Source organism: Maylandia zebra, linkage group LG6 (genome assembly GCF_041146795.1).
Source record: "Maylandia zebra isolate NMK-2024a linkage group LG6, Mzebra_GT3a, whole genome shotgun sequence".
Lineage (NCBI taxonomy): Eukaryota > Metazoa > Chordata > Actinopteri > Cichliformes > Cichlidae > Maylandia > Maylandia zebra.
This window is the reverse complement of record NC_135172.1, coordinates 29377600-29398194: the sequence shown is the minus strand read 5'-3', so window position 1 is coordinate 29398194 and position 20595 is coordinate 29377600. Positions and strand designations below refer to the sequence as shown.

The 20595-nt window shown below is 42.6% G+C and overlaps 1 protein-coding gene across 1 annotated transcript; it reads right to left on the bottom strand.

Moving 5' to 3' along the window:
• Window positions 1–486: 486 nt before the first annotated feature.
• Window positions 487–19860, bottom strand: LOC112434903 (uncharacterized). The gene is made up of 6 exons (XM_024802648.2): window positions 19177–19860; window positions 5481–5581; window positions 4912–5244; window positions 2943–3041; window positions 2216–2346; window positions 487–1650 (listed from the first exon to the last, which is right to left on the bottom strand). The coding sequence occupies exons 1-6, from the start codon at window positions 19191–19193 to the stop codon at window positions 1504–1506; spliced, it is 828 nt and encodes a 275-aa protein (XP_024658416.1). The 5' UTR covers window positions 19194–19860; the 3' UTR covers window positions 487–1503.
• Between the last annotated feature and the right edge of the window lie 735 nt (window positions 19861–20595).

The following is a 20595-nucleotide window of genomic DNA, read 5'->3' as shown; positions in this document are numbered from 1 at the left end:
AACACAGCTACCTTCACTACTTATACTTCTGCAGCTCTGTTGTTACACCTTTCTCCCACTCATTCACAAGTATTCTGTCTCCTTCTACTGACTTTTATACCTCTTCTCTCCAGAGCACACATCCACCTGCTCCCTGCTCTCACAATGTCGCTTGCAAACATCAGTTCATGGAGACTCCAGCCTGACCCCATCAGTAAACCTACCCACCACTATTGCAAACAAGAAGAAGCTCAGAGTCAATCACTGATGTAATTCCACCCTCACCTTAAACCCATCTGGGACTCGTACTGAAAATCTCACCACTCTATCAAGGTACAACTCCTGACAAAGTCTCCTCTCAAAGCAAACATTCCTCTCAGTGCAGGTGATATGAAGAAGACACTGCTGAAAATAGCCCAGTAACCTGAAAAAGTGGGGAAACAATGCCTAGGAAATATGCTCACAAAACCCTAAATCAAAACAAATTTCACTCTATGAAAGTGCAAGCACCACATAATGCAGGTTTTTATTGACAGCAATGACAAATGAGTTTAATCCAGAACATACTGTACACTCTCCCCTTTGAACAATAAAGATCTTGCAGCATTTACTTAAACCAGATATACTGTTTGTATGTGTGTGCGTGTGTGTGTTTGTGTGTGTTTCATTGAATATTTTTCATTGAATGTTTTTTTTATTATATACCTCAGATTACTGTTCTTATATTCCAGAGCACAGAACACAAATTATGGAGAAGGTTTGGAATTAACAATAATAAAGCATACAAGCCAAGAAACAAACAAACAAACAAAACTACAACTGTTTCAAAACATGTCTGTTATTTCCATTCTAATAAATGACTGGGTGTGTAAAGCGCTTTGGGGTCCCTAGGGGGACTAGTAAAAGCGCTATACAAATACAGGCCATTTACCAATAAACAGTCTAACCAGTTATCATCCAGTCTCATCTCCACTTTCAGAACTCTAATTACATCAGTTATTTATATGCGACTGTTATCAAATCAACATTAATAAACCATGTGAGATATCTGCATGTAGAAATATAAACCACTCATCCCCATCCCCACCCTCCCACCCATCTTCGGTGGTTTTTGGCCACAAGTGTGTTTCACATGTCCTCGCATGCACCCTCCAAGTTATAATACATAAACAAGAAACACTCACCACGTGTTCATTTGTGCTAAACTAACAGATGAATAATCAGGCTGCTGATGTTTATTATGGTGTCTGAGGTCTAGGTCCACACAAGCAACAACCCAAACCTATCCCTATGATATCACAATATATATTTATGCTTTTTTCAAATGCCCTCTCAATTCTCGAATAATCAGGGAACAGAGGCAATGCAACACTATGAATGGTCACTTTGAGTGCATCATTGTGATTTATATCACTTCAAAAACAAAAATCAACCAAAAGCAGTGAAACAAAAGAAGAAGAAAAAACACCCCATCAACAGCTTCAAAAGAAACCCTCCAGAAGTGAATAATATTCGACTACATATCTAAACAAGCTCATAGGGGTTTTGTGTTGGCTGCTCTGGAGCTGCTGCTGGGCACCTGTTGGTCTTCATCATAACTTCATACACATAATCATTGGATCCTTGCAGGGAAGGTCTTGCTTTTCTTTCATGGCTTTTCATTTTTCTCGCCTGTCAATAGTAAAATACCACTGTATCAGTTTTCTGTATAAATAGTATGATGGTTTAAGCAGATTTCAAAAAAGTACATCCAGTTAACTTCTAGAAAGTTTTCATTTTTGACAAATGATTTGACACATGGTAAAACAATAAAACAGTGCTCACAGTGGGTACAAAGCCAAGTGGAGTTCTTAAGAAGTGGAGTTTACAGAGGACAGGTGTGTTAGTGTATTATTAACGTTGGGTTTTGTAACAAAGAAAAATTATTTTCATCTTGAGCTAACAGAGCGAAAGACGTGAACAGTGTGATGCACTTTCCAAGGAGCTGCAGCCCTTTCACAGCTGCACTTCAAGATCCAAACAGATAATTCAGTGGTTTCTGATATAATCAGCAAGTCAGCGCAAGAGCGTTTACAGTGTTTACAGCAGTCATACTTGGTTGCGGTGAGGCTAATAAATGTGTACATTTACATGTCTGCAGACAGAAGATAACCACTGCTGCACACCATAGCTGCAGGGCTGGATTACATAACAGTACCTTACATAGAAAGCTTTAAGTAGAAAGAACTGAACTCACCTTCTGGATCATCAGTAGGATTAAGATTATGATGAACAGCAGGATGATGGTGGAAATACTGATGATTAACACCAGAGGTAGATGTCTCTCCTCTGCAGTGGACAAGAGCGCTTTTTGTCTGGAACATGGTTCTGTGTGAAATACAGGGAAACACAAGTGATGTCTTCATTCAGCTACATAAGAAGTTTACCATCCTGGTGCACTCCTTTAATTACACTGTTCTAACTTTAAATTTGCAATGTAATACAGAATTCTCCAAAAGAAAACTCAAGAAGAGCTCATCTAAAAATAAAAGGAAGATTGCTCTTCTCTTTGTATATCATATAGGAAGAGGAAAAGTAATTAAAAGTAATTAAAATCTGTGTTGTCACTGTTTGTTTAAAAAAAACAATAGCCTTGTATATTACTTTTATTCAGCATTACTGTTGAGGGTGTCACCAAGCCCAAATGGCACATCAGTAATTGTGAATTATGGTCTATTGTGTTTTATATCTACTGTAAGTTGAGTTCAGCCCTACTGAAGACCACAACCATAAGAGATATCACAATTGTAAAACTTAACATAAAATCGTTTTCTTTGTTATTGCTACTTCTTTTTTTTATAGCTTCATAAAGTGTGCAAGCTAATTTGTGGCAATGGAAGCATCTGTATGCAGTGCACCTCACTTGGCTGATAACAGCACTGGGAGTTAATAGACAGGCTGTTAGTTGAGAGAATCAAACTGACCTTTGGGATGCTCGGTAGTATTATGCTCACGATTACCACCAGGTAGACGTCTCTTCTCTGTGGTCGTCTGGAGCTCTCTGTTAGGTTTGTTTGTTATTTCTGTATGGAAAAAAATGTAAATACAAATTTAGAATAGCTTTAACTGTACTTTAACAGCAAAAAATTTTTGATACAAAACCCTTCATAGTCAGGAAGGACAACAGAAAATTGGTATTTTTTGTATATGTCACCTTGACAAGAAAAGTGGATTAGGTCACATCATTTACAAGCTGGAGTAATGAAACATATAGAAGACACATTAAACAGGAGCCCTGTGTTTGTATACGACCAAAGAAGTTGTGTAAAGTGTAAATTAAAACTGAATGTAATGATCTGCAAATCTCATAAACACAGAAAACATGTCAAATATTTAAATTGTGAAATTTTACTTTTTCATGAAAAATATTAAGTCATTTTTCATTTGATGGCAGCAGTTTGTCTCAAAATGATGGTGGAGGGCAAAAAAAGACTGTAAAATAAAGTAGTAGCAAAAACAAAGCCCTGCAGGAACACTTCACCTCTTGCTAATTAGGTTAATTGGCAGGAAGTCAGCGTTATAACAAAGTACAAAAAGAGCATTGTAGCGAGGCAGAGTTTCTAAGAAGTAAAGATGGGCAGAGGGCCATTAATTGGTAAAAACTATAATGTTCCTCAATGTAAAACCATTAAGACTGAATATCTCATCATCTGTATTACATAATATCAAAAGATTCAGAGAATTAGTATTGGATGCCAGTGATCTTTGGGTCTTCAGGTGGTAGTTCAGTAAAAACAGGTATGATTTTACCTTGGAAATCATTGCATGGTTTCAGGAACACAGCCATAAATCACTGCCTGTGTTAGTTGACCATGCCATCCTCAAAAGGAGGTTAAAGCTTTATCATGCAAAGAAGCCATATGTGTATGTGATCTAGAAACAGTGCCATCTTCTCTGGGCCAAAGTTAGTTTTAAATGAAGTCGAAAACTGTTCTGTGGACAAAAAACCCGAAATTTGAAATACTTCTTGGAAAACTTGGACTCTTTCAGACTAAAGAAGAGAGGGACCATTAGTGAGGATGCATTAGTGCCTGTGGAACTGAAAGCCTGTACATTTGGCACCATCGATTTTGAAAGGTATATGCAGGTTTTAGAGCAACAAACAGTAGGTTCCAATCTGGACAACACGGTGCCGAGCTCTTCAGCCTGTATTCCAAACTTTCACCAACTGAAAACATTTGGTGCATCATAAAAAGAAAAACATGGCAAGGAAGACCCTGGACTGTTGAGCAGCTAGAGTGCTATTGGACAAAAATGGGACATTACTTTCCTAAAAGTCCAGCAACTGATCTGTTGTTTAAAAAAAAGTAGGTATGCTGCACAGTACTAAATGTGACCCTGTCCTAATGTTTTGTAGATGTGTTGACCTAATTTTTTTCTTTAAATTGTATATATTTTCAGTTTAAATATTCTGTTATGAATAAAATGTGGGTTTATGAGATTTGCAAATCACTGTGTGCTGTTTTTAGTAACATTTTACAGTGAACTTTTTTTAAAAAATGAGGTTATATTTTACAGATTCAGAAGTGCAAAAGTATTAAACTGAAACAGTTGTTGCTGGTACAATAACTTTCTTAAATATATTTTTCAGCAACAGTGGTGTTTATAGAGTGCTATCCTGCCTAAATACTTCATAAAAATACTACATATTGGAGTTTAGGGTTATAAAAAGCTGACTTTCCTGGAGCCCAAATAACCACATCCATGTGTAATGTCACCACTGTGTAGGTAAATATAAACCAACTTCCTATACTGTTGCTACTTTGTAATGTAAAAATCACATCCTGAATTTGTAACTGTGTACTGTACATTTACAGTACACTGTCTTTAGCCCCTCTAAAGTCTTTTAGTTACTGGACAAGATTTTGGAGTTAAATGGAAGAAAACACTCACCTCTTACAAAAACTGTGTAGACTTTGCACTCAACACTTTTGTCTACTGATTCTTTGTAGACACAAGTGTAGACACCAGAATCATCCACAGTCAGATTGGTCATGGTGATGCTGTGGTTCATGGGAGCTCCGTTTGACTCAATCCTGCCTTTGTATTTCGATCGCACAGCGACTTTGCTGTTTACATGGTTTCTATAGTAATACACCTCATTCTGTTCAGTAAACCTATGATACAGATACATCCCAGCATATCGACCATTGTTTTTGGGGCATTCTTCTGAGGAACACTTCAAAGTGATGCTCTCACCAGGCTCTGTGATGATTATAGTGCCTTCTGTTATAAAAGAGACAAAGTCTCTGATTAAAGACATGTCAAAGACACCTGCATTAACAGTGGCTGAATACCAGTTGTTCTGGAAGCACTTTAGACACATATCAAAATGTAATGTGACATTAATTTAAACCAGAAACAAATTAAGAAATGGTAAAAAAGTCCTCTCTCAGCTAGTGTTATTTCATGCAGACATAAACAAAATGAAAACCTCAGAATAGGAAAGTAAATGAACATACCTGAAGTGGAATAAGAAAAAATCAGTACTAGGGCCCAACACAGTCGCATCATCTCTGCAGCAGTGGCAGCATAAACTGCTTGTGTTTCTAATGCTCTCTCTCTATTTACACACACACAGATAAAAGAGACAGTGAGTAGTGTTTCCTGTATGTATGGTCTGGACTGATGATTAGCGCATCTTGTAGGATAAAATCACTGGTTTCAGTTTTAGATAGTGAAGTTGTGTTTAGCTTTTAAATCTCGATGCAAATGTGTTCATGAGAAAAAATACAGTACAAGTATGTCAATAACTTCTTTAAAATGACTCAGATTTACCATTTAAAAGCAAAAAGCAGATTGCCATGCGCAATCTGACAATGAAGAATAAGACAGCAATAAAAAAAAAACCCAACTCATTTCTGTGCTTTACTAACAAAGACACAATGTCTGTTTTTTTAAAAATTAAATTTTTTTAAAGCATATAACCTAGTTTACCTCAATATTTTGTAAATAATGTAGATGTAAATCAAATCACCTTTTACAAAAGTTGACAACAGACAATAGCAGTAGATTTTCAACTGGTCTCACGGTTCACATTCCTGCTCATCATCAGAGTATCATAAGTATTAAGGAATATATAACATACCGTAAGATGAAGAAATACTGTTAAGGTCAAGGTGCCTCAACCAGATGATCCACTATGAGTCTCTGATTGTTGGACTTAGACCTACACAAAAGCCAATTTTGGCTTCTGATAAATGAAGGCTGGGATGTATTAAAGAAGCATAGTTAATATGTAATGATTGGGAAGTATGGACAGTTATTTCATTCAGTTATTTTTTGGCTATATTACATAAATGTTTGGAGATGTTTCCCTTCCACACTGCAACATTTGAGAAGTGAAATGTTCACTTTAAGCAAGTCCGAATGTCTGTAAAACTTCTTTATTATTTTGGGGATTTCAGAACCATCTGTAACATCTGTGTGTTGCCATATTGTAGTTACTTCACGCAGGTAATGAAACGGCAGCTTTTTTTTCCAGCCACTCCATTTAGGAATCAACATAGTGGGACATCTGCCTCCATCTCACCCATCCTCCACTGTCACATCGCCCTTCTGCATGTCCTCCATCACAACAACCATGAAGGTTCTGTGTGTTCTTCCTTGCTTTAAAGCTGGTGTGCTCCAAATGGCAGCAAAACTATGACTTTGTGGAAAGGCTTAGAGTACTACTGTTGTTCCATGTGCATTAATGTGGAAAACTCTGATGCTTTGGGGATACTCCCAGAGATCTTGGGTCCGTATCCAAAGTTCTTGAGCTGCAGGGATTTATGACTTTCAGAAGAAATAATCTTAATTGAGAGCAGCCTAAGCTCACATGCAGTTGTATACAAACAAAAGCCATGTGCTGCTCAAACCCAGTCTGCCACAATACGCTAAGCAACAACTCAGGTTACTTCCTTCTTAGACAGGTGTGTAGTGTGGGGATAAACAAAAAGTATTTTACCAGCATAATATAATCTGCAGTATGAGCATTGCTTTAACAATATAACAGATAGCTTTAAGATGGCCTTAAGATGTTTATGATGATGTTAACTTTGTATTTCAGGGGCAGTTATAATTATTTTATACATATTGCATATCTGAGCTTATTTGAGTTGATGTTCAGGTTCTTTAAAGGTCGTAAGCTTCACTGACGTGACTGTTCAGGTGATACATGCTGAGGGAAAACTAGAACATAGAAGGAATTGCAATACATGCTTACAAAACACTTATATCAGTTTATTTTATTATCTTTTATATGTTCATATTCTTGTATTAAGGTTTTAGTAGAGGTTCTTGGTTAAAACATTTATTTAGTAGAAGACATACACATAGTCTTAGTGAGCTTCTGGCCTGGTAAAAGGTCAGAAGTGCAACAGGTGAATTGAGAAAGAGCATTTGAGGACGAGACACAGACAGTAGGTGAAGAGGTGACACAAAGAGCATGTGAGGTCAACACACACACACACACACACTTTAAATTAGATTTATTTAGAGGAAGAGGTTAGTTATGTTTGGCTGTAACTGCAAAATTGTCTTGGTAAAAGAGGAACCGTTTCTTGGTGTCTCGGCAAGAAAGAGGAACAAGACAAGAACTGAAAGGTAGACAGGAAGGGCTAGCCATGAAAATAGAAGATGATTTTCTAGGTGAAAAGTCATGATGATGTTGATCTGATCTATGTATAAAATGTATCTGTGACGCATGAAGGGGCGTCAGTAAATAAACCCTGATGCTATAAAATAATTGTTTGTGCTTTAGTAAGTCGAAGATCAATTGCTGTGTTCAGTGATCTTCCCACATGTGAATTAAAATCTTCGTTTGACTTCACCCGGCCGAACCAGTGTGGTTATTTTTCGATCACCTCTTGTACCCTTTCTCAATTCTTGAATCTTAACATCTGGGGGCTTCGTCCGGTGGTTGAGTAAGGGAAAAAAGTGGAGGTGTGAGCGGTGGTCCGAGGTGGTCAGACGGGCAGACATGAAGTCCAGTGGCCGAAGTGAGTGGGCATAAGCCGGCTTATCCAAAAGGTAAGGCACTACCTGTTGAATTATTTCCAAAGTGTGCCAAATTGGACATGATAAAATTTAAGTCTACTCACTGAAATTACTGGTGGATGTCTGTTTTGATTTTGATGACAATTTCATGAGTTGAAACAGTTAGAGTTCTGCTAAGAAGAAATGAAAGCAGTAAAGTCTGCTAAAGCAGTTTGAGTCTGCCAGGAAAAAGTTTAAATATTGGGTTGAAGTCCCGAAGAAATTGAGTTAGAGTCTCAAGTAGTTTGGTAGGGAATTGGTTATTGTGTTGGTTAGAGTCCAAATTTGGTCATAAGAGTGGACCTGAGCGGTCATTTTGTGAGTTGGAGTCTCCATTTGACCACTAGGTTGCACCTACTTCAGTTATACACTTGTTTCGGGTGTTGATTGTTGTTTCAAAATATTATAAATTATTCTAGAACGGCAGTTCGAGTCTGCTAGGAAGCGCAGAGCCCGGAGGTTACGCTCCCTCCTTGTCGTGGACGCGCGACATTGACCTCTCGGCGAAGAGGGTTAGTTCAGTGTGGTTTAGCTGTGGGGTACAGGGCATCCCGGAATTAAGCTAGGAGTTAGAGTCTCCTTACCGTTTGAAACGGTATCTGCGCTTTTTTGGCCAGCAGAAGTGGTCTTCGGGCGTGTAACTTTAACTTAACACTTCGGGGTAAGCCTTGGCTGTGAAATGCCAAAAATAGAGCTTCAGGCAAAGTTTGGGTTGGTTGACGCTTTTAAATTGAGTTAGGGATTTTAGAAATGAGGCCAGAAACAGTTAAAGTCTTGATACTGGTTAATTGATCGCAAAAAACGGTTATGTTAAATTTGTCGAAATTCGATAGGTGTTAAAAGGTTTAAAATCTGTGCAGTTGTAAATATAAGACGTCTCTGTATTAAAAAGATCTCTGTGGGTCGAGTCAGCAATGCACTGACTGCCTGCTGCTATTCTTAGATGAAGAGTGTGTGTGCATGCAAATGAGGCAGCTGATGCAGAGCGCATGAGAGGACTATGCTTTCGGGTTTGTGTGTCATTCAGCTCTATAACTATTGTTTGCAAATGTGGATAAATGTCTGCAATTAAAATGCTGGCTTAGTAAATAACAACATTGTAAATATATGAATGGTGACAGCGTTTCAAAATAGAATATAAGAATTGTTTGTGTTTAAAACCAACGTTTAGGTAAAGAAGATTTAAGGTGGATTTGAAGGCATAAACAAAAAATAAAAGGGTTACAGTCTGCAAGGGTTGTTAATTCATGAGCTGACTGGATGCAGAGTAAGTGGAGTGGTCATCCGGAGAGGATTGAATGATGCTCTAACTCTGTGGTCAAGTCAGACATAGGCTTTAAGCAACCATGAGCCACTAATAAGCGTGACAAATTAATGAGTATGTGTAAATTGAACTTGTTAAATAGTTTTGATAGGAGTAACTCAATGAGCACGCAATAAAGTGGACTTTTTAGGGGCAGTTTATCATTGACACCATAAAAAGCAACTTAATTAGTAGTTCAATAACAAATTGTAAAGATAACCTTTGTTATTTGAAGAGAGAGAAAATTCAGGTTACATATAGTGAATAAATAAGGAAATGTTAATCTCTGCGTCATTCCACACTGAAATTTCAATTGTAGGGGATCATTTGGAGGTGAATTGTGTAGGACACGGGGAGACAGGAGTTTTCAGTGTGCATAGAAATTGAGGAGGCTGAACTGGAAGTCTGCCTGGGTCGTTGTTTTTGTTTATTTGAGGGTCTGCTGGAAGTTTGTGAAAACGACCACCTTGATATGTGGGAGCCTTCTCGGGCAGCGATTTTTTTGTTAAACCTGTGGCAGGCTGTGCAACATGGAGAAAGCTTTGACATAGTGTCATAAAGGTGATTTCTTGGTTTTAGACTTATTAGTACGGGACAAGTTGAGGGACCCTTGAGGGTGTGTTGCTGTGAAGTATATAAGGGACGCGCAGCGCCGTTAATGGGTTTAAAATAAATGAAAACACACTAATCCGAGGAACTATTGGAGAGGTAAGTATACGGAGGTGAGCGCGTTGCGCATAAGGGTTGCTGGTGTCATATATTAACACTTTGAGGGCGAATAATTTTGATTGAGTGTCAACGCTTGAGAACGCGAGGACAGCGTCTAAAAGTGCTGGGTTAAACTTTGTGTATCACCGAGCAGGGGAAGAGGAGCCAGTGGTTGCGAGAACAGCGAGACGAAGACTGAAACCGAAAGTTAAGCGTGTCTGGGTGACCTAGACCAAGAAGGTGGAGTCGACCAACGCCATTGGAAGAGGTAAGTCTGTGTTTCAGAGAATGGCTGACAGCTCGGGTGCGACACCTAGTGGGAAAAGGGGATGCAAACCTCTGAAGGATCAGCTCGAACAGCTTAAGAAAGCTATTCGTTTGGCTTCACCTGGAGCATTAAAAGCAGCAGAGAAAGAGTGCCATGCGATGGAGGTTGAGGTAAGCAAACTTATTACATCTCAACAGAAAGGGCTGGGTGATAAAATAGCTCTGAGCCTGGTGTTAAAAACTGAGGGAGAGAGATGTGAACAGAAATTGAAACAATTTGAAGAGGAGTCCAAGGGACATTCAGTGAACAGGAAAGCCAGAGGAGAAATTAAGGATCTAAAAGAAACTCATGCCAGGTGCTGTAAGTGGCTGCTCCTGTGGAGGGCAGCCTCTTCCTGGATGACTGAGGAGGAGGATGACACAGGAAAATCAGGAGACATGGTGAGTATAATGGAGTCTTTGAAACATCTGAAGGAGGAAAATAAAAAGCTAGAGGACCAAGTGAAGGACTTGACTCCGAAGGTAGAAGAGGCTAACAGGTATTACACACCGAAATTATATCCTTGGGCTGAATTGGCACGTTGTGCACCACCACCACCATATGTCATGCCTGTAATGACCCTTGGAGGGGGACAAGTTCGTGGTCCTGATGGACAGACTGGAGTTGTCCTTGGCGGAATAGCAGATGTTGAATATACTACTACTCCCCTGAATATCCCCGAAGATGGGATAAGGGCAGTGGAATGTCAGTCCCAAGATATGGGAGGGAGAATGATAGCCTCAGCTGCAGATGAAGGCTCGACCTCGCCTCCCATTTCGGTGGATAGTGGAAACATCATACGGGCCGAAGTGTCTACAGTGGAACAGCCAAAGCAGGACGGGGAGGCCAAAAGGACCCCTAGAATGAAGGACAAAATACCACAAGGAGTGATAACCAAGGGAGAACATTGGGAAGGAGAAGTGTATGGACAAATGCATGAGCCCCCACGTGCGTTAATAGAGGCATTAACAGCATTGGAGGTTATAAAGCAGAGAGTAATGCAGGGAGGGCCAGAAGAGGAGAATGAAGACCGTGCGACGTCATCAGAAGAAGAGGACGATAAGGAGGACGAAGATGGAGGACCTGAGCCCCAACCAAGTACAAGCCTAATTTTGAGGAAAAGAAGTGTGAAGAGAGACCAAGCACAGAGACAGCCCATATTTAGGAGCTCAAAGGGAAAAGGAAAGTCGAGGAAGAGTAGAAAAGTGAGTTTTGAACAAGGTGCTCCTGACCCTGGTTTAAATCTGCCTCTAATAGCAGGTCCAAAGAACGAACCAGTTTATCGCGCCTATAAGGTGAGAGATTTGGAAGCATTGGTTAAACAACTTCCACCAATAACTGAGGGAGGAGCTAGCTGGTTGAGAAGGCTGGGCGCGCTGACCGAAGGAGAAGAATTAGCGCTGGGCGATTTTCGCGCTTTGGCCGGACGTTGTATGCTGGGTGGTGGGTTAGCAGATGTAGAGCAGATAGCTCAAACAACCAGATATGCAAATGACCTACAATACCATGAGGTGCAGAATGACTTAGCAGATGCAGTCCGGGAGAAGTACCCAACTCCTAACTCTGGAGCCATTCCAAAAATTATTTGGGATCCCAAAAACACACCCAGAGAGTTTTTAGCTAAAGCAAAGGAACAATGGTTGTTAGAAACAGGAATACATCCGGGGAAGGAGGGTGAAAGTAGAGCGTGGTTCCGTTCGGCGGTGCTGGCAGGGCTGCCCAATCAGGTTGCAGTTGATTTGGAAAAGAACCCAGATTTTGCCGTTGCAGACTCGGTGCAGTGGGAGAGACATGTGACCCACAGACTTCAGCAGGAACAGGATTTGGCAAACAAACAAAAGAAAGAGTTGGAGGAGGCACAGGCGCAGCTGGTAAAGATACAGCTGACAGAGGCGAGAAACAAGGCAGGTGACAGAAAGAAAGAGGATAAAGAGAGCGCAAGGAAAATAATGGTGGCAAGGTCTCAGCCCGATCCTGTGCCTGACTGGCCAGATCAGGATCCGGGTCTCTACCCTGATGACCGTTGGCCCGCCAATGCACCAAGGCAGCGTCAACCCGTAGGGAATTGGGGGACCGGTGGACCGCAGAGAGGGCGTGGTGGATCCGTGGGGGGAGGACAAAGGGCTCGGAATCCAGGGAATCCTAACAATGTGTCTTGGACTGCCTGTTACAGCTGTGGAGCAGAAGGACACTGGTCCCGAGAATGCCCTGAATCGCAGCGAAATTATCAGAGGCGAGGCTATCAATCCCAGGCACGAGGAGGCCCAAGACAAAGAGCTGCTTACAGGGGAGCATATCAAGCTCCAAACCCGAATGCAGCACCAGCCGCCCAGTACCCAGTAGCTGACTGGGGCTGGGAGAGGGAGCAATACTGACGGAGCCCGGAGAAACTGAACAGCGTGGGGGCGGCAGAACCCATGCTGTCAATGACCGTGGAAGGCACTGAATTGCCCTTCCTGGTGGATACTGGAGCAACATACTCAACTTTGAAAGACACACCAGACAGTGCAACACTCTCCTGTCACACAGTTATTGTGGTAGGCTTTTCCGGGATTCCAATGACACTGCCATTGACAGATCCAGCATTGACACAGCTGGGAAAACAGACTTTGAAGCACCAATATGTGGTGTCCTCACAGGTGCCTGGAAAATCTCATGGGCAGGGACCTGCTTGTGAAACTGGGATCACCTTCAAAGACTCAATATTTAGTCCAGAACTCTGAACAACCCACTGCCGAAATCTACTGGGGGAGGCTAGTGGAAGAAGGCATTCTGAGACATTATCAGCTGTGGAGACCCTGGATAATGAGCCTGGCCGTCTATTCCCCACCGCGAGATCCTTTCCACGTTACACTCTTTTATGATAGGGAAGATAACGATATCTATCGGGAACAGTTCCAGTCTGATCTTGAGGGACAGACGTGGAATGTGCAAACACATAACATTTATGTTGGACCAGAAGGTGTGGCCGCGGCTGTGAAATTTACTGATGAACAACTGCCTTGGTACACTGTGGGAGAGGATTCAACCCCTCACATTACATTGGCGGTCCACGAGGGTCATGGGCCAAGAGATCTGGGACCAATGGTCAAGCGGGCGCTGGACAACGCATGCTGGCAAAGCACCCAAATTCCAAATGTCTGGTATGCACCAAAATGTAAAATATATCGCATAACTTGTTTGTCCAACGATGCAGTGATCTTAGAACATAAAGAAATCTCCAGAATACATGGCAGGGAAAGAATGGATCATCCTGATGCAGTAGCTGAGCTCTCAAAATTGCCTGGTACTTTGTGGTCCGCAGGGCCCACAGATGTAGGTCTAGCTAACTGTTCGCCTGTCCTGTTCCAGCTGAAGTCTGACATACCAATTAACAGACCACAATATAAGCACAAAACTGAAGCAGAAGAAGGTATAGCTGAAACCATTGAAGGACTGTGGAAGGCAGGAGTGCTTGAGCCCTCATGGTCATTTTGGAACACACCTATTTTGCCAGTGGAAAAACATGGGACAAGGAAGTACCGTATGGCACATGATTTGAGAGCAATAAATGCCATGCTGAGGACTGACACTGTGCCTGTACCAAATCCCTACACGGCTCTGACCGAAATTACTGGGGACCAAAAGTGGTTCACATGTATTGACCTAGCGAATGCATTCTTTTGTCTCCCACTGCACGAGTCACTCAGAGACATTTTCTCATTCACATACAGAGGCCGCAAATTTAGGTACACACGCCTACCACAAGGCTTTGCACTCTCACCAGGAATTTTTAATCAGGTGTTGAAAGAGGCATTGTCCCCATGTCAACTGCCAGGGGGCTGTACATTAATACAGTATGTTGATGATCTTCTTATTGCAGCCCCGTCAGCAGCGGCCTGTACGGCAGCATCGCTCGTGGTGTTGAACAGATTGGCGGAGTGTGGCTTCAAAGTGAGTAAAGAAAAACTGCAGTTGGTCCGGCCAGAGGTAACATTCCTGGGCCGGGTGATCGCACACAGATCAGTGGGGCTAATGAACACACACAGAGACCAAATTCTGACACATCCAAAACCAAGAACTGTGAAGGAGTTGCTTTCCTTTCTTGGCTTGACAGGTTACAGCAGGCAGTTCATTCCGAACTATGCGGGTAAAACGGCCCCTTTAAGGGACATGATCAAGAAAGTTGGTGTTCGAAATCTGAAGGCTGAATTGCCTTGGACGCCGGACACAGAGACAGCGTTCATTTCACTAAAACAGGATTTGTCAAGAGCCACAGATCTGGCCACACCTAACTATGATGAGGCATTTTACCTTGATGTTTCAGAAACAAAGGGAGTTGTGAATGGTGTGTTGTTTCAGAAAAAAGGGGGAGGTAGGGATGTACTTATGTATGTCAGCATAAGATTAAATTCAACAGAAGCAAGGCATCCCACATGCACACAACACGCAGCAGGAGTAGCAAAGATAATTCAGAAAACAGCACATATAGTGAGGGAACACCCACTGAAAGTGCTTACTACACACAGTGTAGTGGCCTATGTGAACTCACAGGCATTCACAATGACTCCACTGACGCAACAAAGGTTGAGCAAAATTTTAGAGGCGCCAAATTTGATATTCACACATGAAGGAATAAATATGGCAGACCTAATGGGGTCAGGAGAATCACATGACTGTATTAAGAAAGCCCAGGTTGAAGGTAAAATCAGGGAAGACCTGAAGGCAGAGCCCATATACGGAGCTGAGGATTGGTTCACAGATGGATGCTGCCACAGAGATGAAGAAGGATTGAAAGCGGGCTATGCAGTAGTCTGTAGAGTAGGAACTGAGTTTCAGGTGAAAGAAGCAGGAAAAATTGAGGGACAACAGTCGGCCCAGAGAGCTGAAGTGATAGCCCTAACTCGAGCCCTGAGGTTGGCTAAAAACATGAGAGTGAACATCTACACTGACTCAGCATATGCGTTTGGAGCAGCTCATGTGGAACTGGCTCAGTGGAAGAGAGCCGGGTTCAGGACGGCCACTAATGCACCCATCTGTCACAAAAAGGAAATGGAGGAACTGGAAAAGGCCCTGGAGGACCCAGACGAGGTAAGTATTATAAAATGCAAAGGCCACTCACAAGCAGACAGTATGGTGGTAAGAGGAAATCAGAAAGCTGACGAAGCCGCAAAGGAAGCAGCGGGCTACAAAGGACAGAGACAACTGGTGCAGGTAACCCCAGAAGAGGAGGGTAGCACTAACAGCATGGAAGAAGTTAGAAAGGCTCAGGAGGAGACATCCCCAGAGGAAAAGGGGGTGTGGGAAAACAAAGGAGCCTGGCAAGATGGCGGTTTGTGGAGGGGGCCAGATGGGCGTCCCGCTTTAACGGCCAAAATGGCGGAACAAAAGGTGAATGAGGCTCACGGGCTTGGTCACGTGGGAGTGAAACAGATGGAGAGAAATTTGTGCCGATGGTGGCATCCTGATTTGAGAAGGATGATACTGGAAAAGGCCAGAACGTGCCTAATTTGTGGGGCACACAACCCAAAGCCAGCAGTAAAACCTGAAGCTGGTAAGTTTCTCATGCCAGAAAGGCCAGGAGAAGAGGTCGTGATTGATTATACCGACATGATTGATATAGGCCCAGGTGGGGCGAGGTATTTGTTGGTGTGTGTGGATGTTCTGACTGGATGGCCCGAAGCATGGGCGACCAAATGTGAAGATGCGAAAAGTGTGATTAAGTGCTTAATCAATCATTACATTCCAAGGCATGGGTTTCCCAAGAGAATTAGATCAGACAATGGTACTCACTTCAAGAATAAAGATTTGCAAGAGGTAGAGAGGATGTTGGGAGTGCAACATAAGTTCGGGACGGTCTATCATCCTCAATCTCAAGGAAAGGTAGAGAGGATGAACCTAAATTTGAAAAACAAGTTGGCTAAAATTTGTGCGCAGACAGGGCTAAATTGGGTCGCAGCCCTGCCCATTGCTTTGATGACCATAAGATGTTCTGTTAACCAATCCACAGGTTTCACCCCTTATGAGCTGCTGACTGGGAGACAGTTTCCAGCACCCTGGACAGTGGTCCCGGTGGAGCAGCCCAGGACAAGCAACAGGTCTCATGCAGAATATTTTAATGAGTTGAAAGCTCTTGTGTCCAGCTTTACAAAACAGGTCACTTGTGAGAGACCCACGGGGAACGGAGAGGTCCCGGACGCAAAGGCAGTGTGGCTGAAGGTCATTAAGCGAAAGTGGAAGGAGCCCCGCTGGACTGGTCCGTATGAGGTGACCGCCCGGACGGCTACAGCAGTCCAGCTGAAAGGGAAAGGCGACACCTGGTACCATTGGTCGCAGTGTGCACCCGCACACGAGAGCTTGGTGGAGGAAAATTCGTCTTCAAAGAACGCAGGTGTCAAGAAACAGAGGCAGAATAAACCTCTTCACCTGTGCAACGGGCCGACCAGTAGTCTACCTGGAAGGCCGAAGAAAGAAGAGCAGCCTAGGAGGAGATCGCCGCGCCTACAGAAAGGAGTGGTAACAAATTGAGAGTTTGAAAAGGGGTGGTTTAAATAAAAAGAGTAAAAAAAAAAAAAAGGGAAAGTGGAAGGGGCTTGCTCTGTCAGTTATGTCGTCTCTATCTGTATTGGTGGGTATTTTGGTGACCTGTGGTTGTTGTCTCATTCCTTGTGCCCGAAGGTTGGTAGAGAAAGTGATTGTAAAGGCAGTGGACCCTGGGGCGGTGGCCCCTATGTCCATGATGCCGATGATGGATCTGGAGGTAGCCGAGTGGACTGAGGAGTGAACAACAACCTATGTATCGACCTCTGGGGTGTCAGAGGTCGAAAGGGGGATTGTGGGGATAAACAAAAAGTATTTTACCAGCATAATATAATCTGCAGTATGAGCATTGCTTTAACAATATAACAGATAGCTTTAAGATGGCCTTAAGATGTTTATGATGATGTTAACTTTGTATTTCAGGGGCAGTTATAATTATTTTATACATATTGCATATCTGAGCTTATTTGAGTTGATGTTCAGGTTCTTTAAAGGTCGTAAGCTTCACTGACGTGACTGTTCAGGTGATACATGCTGAGGGAAAACTAGAACATAGAAGGAATTGCAATACATGCTTACAAAACACTTATATCAGTTTATTTTATTATCTTTTATATGTTCATATTCTTGTATTAAGGTTTTAGTAGAGGTTCTTGGTTAAAACATTTATTTAGTAGAAGACATACACATAGTCTTAGTGAGCTTCTGGCCTGGTAAAAGGTCAGAAGTGCAACAGGTGAATTGAGAAAGAGCATTTGAGGACGAGACACAGACAGTAGGTGAAGAGGTGACACAAAGAGCATGTGAGGTCAACACACACACACACACACACTTTAAATTAGATTTATTTAGAGGAAGAGGTTAGTTATGTTTGGCTGTAACTGCAAAATTGTCTTGGTAAAAGAGGAACCGTTTCTTGGTGTCTCGGCAAGAAAGAGGAACAAGACAAGAACTGAAAGGTAGACAGGAAGGGCTAGCCATGAAAATAGAAGATGATTTTCTAGGTGAAAAGTCATGATGATGTTGATCTGATCTATGTATAAAATGTATCTGTGACGCATGAAGGGGCGTCAGTAAATAAACCCTGATGCTATAAAATAATTGTTTGTGCTTTAGTAAGTCGAAGATCAATTGCTGTGTTCAGTGATCTTCCCACATGTGAATTAAAATCTTCGTTTGACTTCACCCGGCCGAACCAGTGTGGTTATTTTTCGATCACCTCTTGTACCCTTTCTCAATTCTTGAATCTTAACAGTAGCTTGGTACGGCTGTGGCTGCTCTGTGGTCTCTGTGTCTCAAAATTTCAGCCTGCTAAGTAAAAAGGAATGGCTGATTAGAAGATATGCAGCAGCTGTACCATTCAGCTCAAGCTGGCACTGCTCTCTGAAATGCTCTGCCCCACCTCTGCAGCTAAGCTAAAACCACAGTGTACATCTACAACATTTTGTGTGGTAGTGGGATGTGGCTGTCTTGTCAAAAGACAAAACACCAAATGTTCTTCTCACAGTCACAATCAGAGAAATAAAAGTTTTCCAGGTGTGTGAAAGCACACCAGTGGTTATGTGGGTGCACAAACTGCAATAAAGCTTTTCTTTTTAATATTTCCCTGATGTCATTTAAGATGTGTGACATTATTGTATACAACACACACAGCAAAATGTATCGTGCCTACTGCATGTTATAGGCTGGGAGGATGCACAGTCATGCACATTAACCAGCTATGTGGTAACTAAGAGTTCTGTAAAAAAAAAAGAAAAGGGAAGTTAAATTTGATTTCAAATAATATTTGTTTGTTCTTCCTTCATCAGACAGTCTGTCGTTAACGAGCTAACTGCGCTAACGCACTAGTTCCCACCAATTGAGCATTGCGTGGCACATCCGACATACTGTTTTACTTTTGTCCATGACGCGCTTACCATCAGGGTCATGCTTCACATGAAAACCAAAATAGTTCCAAACGGCAGATCTGAATGAGGGTGGGGGCCGTTCAATTTCGGGTAGCGTTGAGGCAGTTGCCATGTTGCAATGAGCTTAGCTTCTGTCTTGCTAGCTTGTGCTGCGACAGTGCAGCCTAGGCGGAGTAGTTGAACGCAGATCCACTGAGCGCTCGACACAGACAGCATCGTCAGAAGAAAAGTTGATAAAATAAATAAAAAATGTGTATTGTTCAATACATATGCATACCGAACCGAAAGCACTGTATCGAACGGTTCAATATCGATACGAGTATTGTTGCACCCCTAATATAATATATTAGCACAGGTATCAATAAAGGACTACCGTATTAAACACTTTTACTAACCGCAGGAAGACAGACATTGGTGTTTAGGCGGGCGATGCTGGGACCCACGCGGGACAGCAGCTCCTCAAACTGGGCAAGGGAAAGACGGTGGTACCGCTGAAAGCGGCCATCATCCATATGCAGCTCCTGGAGCAAGTGGTGAAACTCACCAAACTGCTCATGCTTCTAGAGGACCAGATGGACCCAGGTACGGCGAGGACATCCTTTACGCCGCTGCTCTGCTCTCCACAGTAAATAGAGAAGGAGACTCTCTCTTCAAACGCTAGATTGACAGCTGCCATCTTGCAAACATACCGTCTGGCACTACTTCCTCCCACATTTCCGCTTCACACGCGTGAAAATTGCATATTTTGAAGCATGACCAATTCGTGTTGGTCCCGCGTCGAGGTGCAAATGTGCACGCGACCAGCTAGGGGCGGTCTGTGGCAAGCCATTAGAGCCAAAATTCGCCACTTTCCTAACCCGTTTGGTTAAGAAATGGCGTAAAAAACGCCGTTTAATTATTCAAAACGCCGAAAAAAACGGCGTTCTGTTCCGACAAACGCCGCTTTTCCCGCCACTCGGATGGCGCCCTGAACGCACCATCCGAGTGACGTAAAAAGCGGCGTTCAAAGACAGACGGAAACGCCGTTTTTTACGCTACTCGGCACAAAACGCCGTTTTTATGCATCTTTGAACGGCGTTTTTTACGGCGTTCTCTGCCAGCTGTAACGGCGTTTAAAACGGCGTTTTGTTGAAATTATGCAGGGCACTCCCCATGGTTCCCTCATCCAATTACTTTCAACTCATTTCACCCAATCAAAGAAGAGGAAGTGCAGACCACACTAATGCATCACCGATTCACCTTGCTGCTAAGTGATTGCCTATTCAGTACCAGTGCTTGTCACAGTATTCACTTGTATTATAATCCCACTATGCATTTTGATGTGTTTAAGGCATGATCGAGCAAACAAACGACAGAATACTTTTTCTGAAACCTTAACTGTGTTACCTGTTATGGCAGCTAACAGGTAATGAGCTGAGCTTCTTTCTTATTTTCCTCTTTACTTCCTTAAACTTATGTCTTAGCAATCAGATCCTGCCATCTTGCATTACCGCTTCGTGCTAGTTATGTTGACTTTTCTCTTCTTTTTACTCCACTTTTTTCACCCGTGTTTGGACACTCGGGGCATGGCTCCTTTGTTTACATTAGGGATCAGCTGTTAGCGCTGCGCCCTGCAGCTGCGCTACCGGCAGACAGACCCTACATCCCCAGTGAGGGAAGAAACGGGGGTGATGTCTCCCGAGGACACCTCACACACCATCTCTCCTTCCTGTAATCACTTTAAATGTGAGATCGCTCCCTGATATGATTGAGGAGCTAATGACGCTAACCCGGTCACAGTGGCAGTATCCCGGCACTGCCCGGCACTCCCTCTG